Source organism: Limulus polyphemus, unplaced genomic scaffold, assembly GCF_000517525.1.
Source record: "Limulus polyphemus unplaced genomic scaffold, Limulus_polyphemus-2.1.2 Scaffold913, whole genome shotgun sequence".
NCBI classification, from domain to species: Eukaryota; Metazoa; Arthropoda; class Merostomata; order Xiphosura; family Limulidae; genus Limulus; species Limulus polyphemus.
In genome coordinates this window covers 67,383-75,019 of record NW_013666523.1, presented here as the reverse complement: position 1 = coordinate 75,019, position 7,637 = coordinate 67,383, and the positions used below count along the sequence as shown (strand labels likewise).

Here is a 7,637-nt window from a genome sequence, read left to right as displayed (position 1 = left end):
GTACGTACTACTCAGATAAAACTAAAAATAAAGGGTTACCGTAACTAAAATAGTTGGTGTAACTTTAGTTGCACTTTGTGCACCTTATATATATATATATATATACAATAACATATATCTAATTTTCAGCTGGTATAAAACGATTTAGCATAGACTTAAATATATATATATATATATATATATGTATATATATATCATTTACCAAGTTATAACTTTTCTAATTTGTGCTCGTCAGTAACATACCAATTTCACGACGTCTGTTGGTCATTTGTTGAACTTTATACATATATGACCGTTTTGTCGTTTTCTCGCTGCATTTATTAGATGATGACGTGTAAAGAACCATCATTTAAATATTCAGAATAATGTTCATTGTGTGTTAAAGGTAATTTTTCATTGTAAGTTAACGTAAAAAAATAACCATTCAAGAAGATTGAAAAAAAATTCATAACTTAAAAAAAATTGGGTTTACCAATGACCTGTATTTGCTATCCAACATGGCAGATGGTAATGCACTTAACGAATCATACGAGCTTGTAATAACCAGCGGTAGTAGCAGTAGTACTAGTAATAGTATAAGCGTTACATCTGCGTCTGTTGGGAGTTTAAACGGGGTTACTGTTAGCTCTAGCGATACATTAGGAATTAACCATGAGAGTAACCAGGTTCAAGCTGAGATTACTGAAGCAGATATTCTGCAACAGGCCTTTCAAGAGGCATCTGGAGAATTTGAACAAATTGCCGTGACGTATGGAAATGAACAAAATGTTCTTGCAACTAACCATAGACACTTTTCAAGAAATGACGAACTCTCTGTGATTCCGAGTGTGACAGAGTCTTCAATAAATTCTAACGTAAATGCTAATCCACAAACTAATGTACATTTACAAGTAGGTCTGATCAGCAGACCAAATTTTAGTACTAATAGTAATAGTACTATTTCTAATATTAGTAGTGACAAAAAAGAAACTCATTTAAACATACCAGCGTCAGTACTGTCAATTGGAAATAAAAGTGTAAACACTGTATGTCCAGATCTAGTTAATCAAATAGTAGCTGTTGATGGTAGCTCTGGAGTGAGATTTATTACTAGCAATGGTGATATCCTAAATACAAGCAATGATGCTCAGTCTTATGGACTACAGAGCTTTATTGTTGCTATTCCGGAGGTATCTGATAGTTTTACAGACAACTTATCTTTGGTAGCACCTAATTTATCTGAAAATCCTTCCTTTATCAACCAACTGCCTGTAATCACACAAGGATTTTCCGAAAGTTCATCCACAGAATCTTTGTCTGATGTCTCATTTACAACTGTGCCTGTCAGTTCTATATTTTCCACATGTAGTGTTAGCAGTAGGCACACAAATACAATATCAGGAACATCCAGCATACCACTACCAGTGTCATCCTCAGAAGTTTTTACTATTTTTACTCAGAGTTTGCCAGAGAATACACAATCATTATCTGGGATTCCTCAGGGGTTGACACAACCGGTAGGTTTATCAGTGACACAAGCATCATTGCCAGAAGTTGCTTTAAAGCAGATTGAAAGTTTTCCTCTTTCAAAAAATGTGCATAGAGTGTCTTTGCCAGAGGCTTCAGCCATTCAGCAGTTAACTGGCCAAGTAACCTTGCCCTTGCAAAACTTTAATACCATTTCAAATACTGTTAGTGCTAACAGTCAAAACTTAACAATAGCTAGTGTATTAAATGGAACATCAAATTTAATAGTGAATCAGGGTGGTACATTGACAGTTCCACTACCAGTTTTAACAAATAGTAGTAATAGTTTTTCTAATGATGTTATTGTAGTTAATACTTCAGATAATGTGGAGAATGTTTTAGGATCATCAGTTAATACAACCACCTCAGCATTCAATCCTTCAGTGACAACAAAACCAAATGTTCATAAATTAACATTTACTTCAAAAACTGACTCAAATATATTAAGTAGTCAGTCTTCAACTAATAGTGTAAAACTAGTGCAGGGTCTAAATCAAAGATCTCTAACATCTTTAAAACTTAAGTCGAAAAGTGCACCTTTAGGTTCCAGTGAAAATCCAATCCAAATAATTCAGCAGGGGAACACTTATCATTCAACTCAAGTACTAACACAGGAACAGTTACAACAGATTGCACATGTTTTGCAGCAACAACAAATCTCAAAAGCTTCAGAAAGTGGTGGAAGTTCAGTTCTTTATAATCCTGCCACAAACACTCGTATTATATATCGTGTTATTTACCCATCTGAGTTCCAAGAAAAAAGCAATAGCAACAGTAAAGATGTTTCTATCAGGGGAGGAAGAGTAGGAATAAAGAGAGGAAGAGGTAGGCCAAGAAAAATATGGAATATTAAAAAAACTCAAGATGAACCTGATGATGAAACACAAAGTCAAGAGATTAGCAGAGAAGAAAAGGAGCTAAAGAAAAAACACCGTCCACGAACTAGGTCAGGACGTATTTCCAAACCTCCATCTTACATGGTTCAAGATTATAAAAGGATTCATCATTTGGATTTTAATGAAGATCCTCATGATGACACTGATGGAGGCTATTCTGATTTTCAAATGAGTGATGAAGATCCAGAAAACATTAATCATGGACCCAAATATTTATCACCAGGTAATAACTTATACAGTATCAGGAGCTGTAATGAACTCTGTTAATACTGAAGTTGTCTAATTCTAGTAAGTTAACTGAATTTTAATTGGATATCATTAAATATATGTGACAAATTTACAAGAGACAAAGATATGCAATGTGAAATTATGTCAAATATGATGAAATATAAGGACAAAAGCTATTTTAAAGTTGGATTAAGTCTCCATGGCAGAAGACTCTTTATTCTAAATCTAATTAACAGGAGAGGCTTAGGGTGTTATAACACAAACATACAGACTAGTACGAATAACACTTTTAATAATAACAAACTTGCCCTGAGATACATGATTTGGTTACTACTTTTTCATATCGAATGGAGCTCTTAAATTATAGAATACATAACCTGAGATATTTCATTTGATTATTCTGCTGCTGTATTTATGTGGAATAGTTGTTATTAAAATTCATGTTGTGTCATTTAATTCACTTTTCCAATTAATCAATACAAAATTTTGTGACAATTAATAATTACAAAACAATTTAAAGCTATAATTAATAAGATCCACACCTTTCATATCTCTCCAGAAAATCTATTCAAATAATGAGTATGTCAGAGAATGAGATGTAATATGGATAAGTACATTACAAAATGATCTAATATGGGTAAGCCAAAAGTCTATCATACAACATGTACTATACTATCTCTATTATTGATACACCAGGCATAAATAGATAACTTTAAATACATACGATGTTGTAACGAATTCTAGACTGAATTAGTCATCATTTGACTTTCCTGTAGATCTTGGTTAATATGTGGTATTCATTGTAATGGCAAAACACAAGCCATGATTTTCTGTGTAACATGGATAACAAAGGACTACTTGGTCCTTCAAGGCTTTTCTTTATATACCAACCCTTGAGAGAAAGTAAAAATTTAAACTAAACTAATGACAAATCATCCCATAAGTCAATTATCTTGTTAAAGAAATAACACAGTCTTCTCAAAACATCAAACTTCTGTTATCTTATTATCTATTATTATTTAATCTCAGCTTTTGAAGAATCAGAAGTGTCTCCATCTGTAGCATAGCCTTATTTTCAGTGTTACCAATTATTTTCAATATTTTCTGGGATGGAACCTTAAGACATTCGCCTAGTACATGTTGAACAATGCTTGAGCTGCCCATGTACCTAGGATTGCTAATGTAGGCAATCTCACTCATTGGGCAGCAGAATTCATAAACGATACATGAGTTTTGAGAGAACTGGATATGATACTTAGACTTGAAAATTTTTTGAATTCTTAATACAGGTCTAAACATACATTGAATGTGAACTTTTAGATAGAATCTGTTGATTATAGTGTTTAATTTCTTAAAGATTTATTAGTGTACACCTGTATATGGTAGAGAGATTGTTACTTATAGCTTTGGAATGTCATAGTTTGGTGAACTAGAAAGAGGTAGTTATTGAGCAGTTTTATTGATGGTAGAATAAATAAAGTTACTTAGGAAGGAATTAAGTTTTCGCATGGATATTAACATAACATATAACATAAAATAACATTTTGGGACAACATGGAACCTATTTGTCCATCTCAGCTGTTCCATCCTTTTTCATGGTAAATTCCATCAGTTGTCCGAAAAATTGTATATTAAGTTTATTGTCTTTGAAAACAAGATTAACATGAAGGTTAATAATCTCATCTAGGGTAAATGTAATATCTAGACTGGCTAAATAGACATCGTTATAAAACCTCAAGTTTCTAACATTATCAGCAAAATCAAAGCTGTGTAGCTATTAAAATTAAATTCAGTGAAAACCTTGTTCACCAATAATGTTTCCCTCTGACAACTATTCAGGAATACTGCTTAAATTTTCATTAGTAAAAAACTGGTGGAAAAGTAGAAATCAGTAAATAAACTGTCTCATAATCATCAGAAATAAGCCTTTTATTATCATTCCTCAAAAGCCCTTCTCTGATCCTTACAATTTGCTTACCTTTGATGTATTTATTTATAGAAAGCTGTAATGTTATATTTTACATTTTCAGCCAACCTTTTTCTTCATATTCCCCTTTCAATTGCCTGATTTCCTGTTTAGATCTTCTGTAATCCTCTAAGTACCTCATCATAACAGTCAATTCAAATTTCTTAAATTTGTAAAACATTTCTCCAATTCTATCCTTTATACTTTTAGTGAACCAACCTGGTCTTTTACTTGCAGCTACTTTTTCTTCTATAAGTAACATGTTTATTTTGTATATTTAATAATTTGTTTGAAAACTTCTTCACTTCTGAACACTGTCTTCATTTAATTTAGCAGCTCAATTTACAATAGATGTTTAGTGTACATCCCTTCAAAATTTTTCTTAAAATTTATAACCAAAATATAGTTATTCTTGAGCTACATATGCAGTAAAATATCAAACCTAATTGAACAGTGATCACTTTCATCTAGATGTTCCCCATTCTCAACTCTTTCCATATTAGAAGTTAACAATAAATATAAAATATAATTTTCTCTAGTAAATTCCCTTAACAATTAATGAAGAAAACCACCCTGAATTGTTTCAAAAACTAATCTCACAGTTCAATGATAAAATCTCCCAGTCTGTATGCCTCAAATTAAAATCCTCCATAATTATAACCTTGTTAACAGCTGTAATATTTATCTCACTGTGAAGTTTCTCAGTAATTTCATCACTCTCATCTGGTGGTCTATAACAAATTCCAACCAAAAGCCTGCTAATCCTGTGTCCATTAACAGAAACCAAAATAGATTCAACCTCCTTGCTGTTCTCTTTAATATCCTCAACTTCACTAAGATACAACTCACATTTTACATTTAAAGCCACTCTCCCCCTTTTTTAATACTCTATCCCTATTGAAAAACCCATAACCCTGTATTTAAAAAAAAAAGTAATCAAAATTGTCTACATTTAACCAAGTCTCAGATATCCACACAATATCAACATCCTCTATTCTGAAAAGTGCTCTAAAGTAATATATTTTATTTTTAATATTTCTTGCATTAGTATAGTAACAATTTAATCTACATTTGATTTTTTCCATATCAAGTTTATCCTAGTCCTCACCATAGTGGTCTAAACCTAGTTTAAAGCTACCTTTACAGCTCAGTTAAGTCTCATGCTGTAAAATCAAGTAACAGCCCTGGGCCTAATCTGTACATACAAAATTTAATTGAATAACAAAAAATGCATATAAATATAAAAAACTCATTTAATTTCCAAGGGATAATAATGGGCCATTTGACCTGTTTAAACTATACTATTTTCTACCCAAAACTTTCTACAAACTATCTTTTCTCATCCAGTATCATCTTAGCTTCATTTAATGTTGCAACTTTTATCTCATCAGAAGTCAGACATATTATTCCGTAGGCTAACTACTCTATTATAAAGGTAACAATACGTTAGCTGAAGTTGTATTTAATTTTTTGTATCTGAAATTGGTTTCCTCAAATTTACCGTCTCAAGTTTTTGAAAGTGCAGTGTGGATTAATTTAGGCCTAAGATAGCTCATTTTACCTATGAATCCCCATAGTGGACAATTTCCCTTTACATTCTCACTAAACATTTTGTAATGATAAATGATGCTATACTTGTAGTTCATGTATTTATTAAAATGAGAACGCTTTTTAATTGACAATAAGTTCCACGGTTTCACACTTAGCAATTTTACCATTCAGTACAAACTGAATATTATTTTCTAAGGGCTTATCTTTGTTAAAACATTAAGCAGTTTTTAGCCTACATTCCAGAACTCTAGGCTTGATTCAGAAGGGGGTGACAGAACATGAAGTATATTGGCTTGTAATAGGAAAACAGTTCAGTTGGGGCTCAAATGAAAGCTGAATGTGTTTATACGTGTTGAAAAGGTAAATCAGTTTTGTGCTAATGAAGAAAAACTGAGTAGGAGTGGTTGAAAGAGATTTTTTAAGTTCAATTTAATTATGAAGTTGCTTAAAGTCATGGTTTGCATTTGAAATTGTTTTAGTCCAGAAACTTGATTTTGTGTCTGAAATGCTTTTGAAAGTCGTTTGAAGACCTCAGATATGATTTTTAAATGTTTTAATTTAAAACTACACGTATTTGAACACTTGACTAATGATACTTCAAGCTAAATCTACATAATGTCATAAAATGATAAAAGTCTTGAATAATGATATGAAAAATGCTGAATATCCTGTTGTACATTTTATTTGTTAAACTTTTTGCATTTTCCCTAAAATGGAGTGACAAATTTGTATGTTCCTTTAGCTCATCTCCATGTGATGAGTAATGACTCTTGGGAGTTGTAGTACATCATATTTGTTTGTCTTTAACTTGTGCATTTGCAATGATATATTTCATTACTACTTTCTACTAATTGTTATGAGTAAGCATAGGTTATGTACATTAGAATTTAGAAGTATATTTGAAATTAAACTAGTTAGTCTGTCTCAAAGGCTGAACCCTTTTTCAATTGAGACTGATTTAATATCATTGCAAGTGCCCTGTTGGCAACAGTTTTGGAACAGGGTCAATAAAAGTATTGTATGTCACTTTAGATAGTCTAGGAACCCACCTGCTGAAGAAACTAGTGAATGATATGAAGAAAATAATTCCATATCCACCCTATCATATGAAGACATCACTACTGATCAAGTTGTGAAGCAGTTGGATGTGTTTATAAAATACTGGTCCAAAATACAAAACCAGGTTACTTGGAGATAACTTCTGGTTTTCCATATTGACCATATCTAAGGAAAGAAACTCAGAAAAAATCATGCATTTCTTAAAGGAAAAAAGAGTCATCTCTCTGAGGTTTTATAAGTGTATTAAATGGTGGTTTAAATGTGAACAAAGCCATTTGCAATTAGATCAGTGAAGATAGGTGTACAGGATTTCTCCCTTTAATTCTCTACAAACTTTATGATGTATAATACTTTTACATATCTGCTTGTTTGTTAATTTCTGGTATAAATTCTTTCCAAGGAACTTCAGCGATACAAGTCCTTTCTTGATT

At 31.8% G+C, this 7,637-nt stretch overlaps 1 protein-coding gene across 1 annotated transcript in view; it reads left to right on the top strand.

Annotated features, from left to right (window-relative positions):
• Window positions 1-300: 300 nt before the first annotated feature.
• Window positions 301-7,637, top strand: part of LOC106461199 (serine-rich adhesin for platelets-like) — a 31,260-nt gene continuing 23,923 nt past the window's right edge. Inside the window, exon 1 of the mRNA XM_022388064.1 lies at window positions 301-2,625. Within this exon, the coding sequence (XP_022243772.1) occupies window positions 498-2,625 (2,128 nt within the window). The 5' untranslated portion in view covers window positions 301-497. The remainder of the gene's footprint in view (window positions 2,626-7,637) is intronic.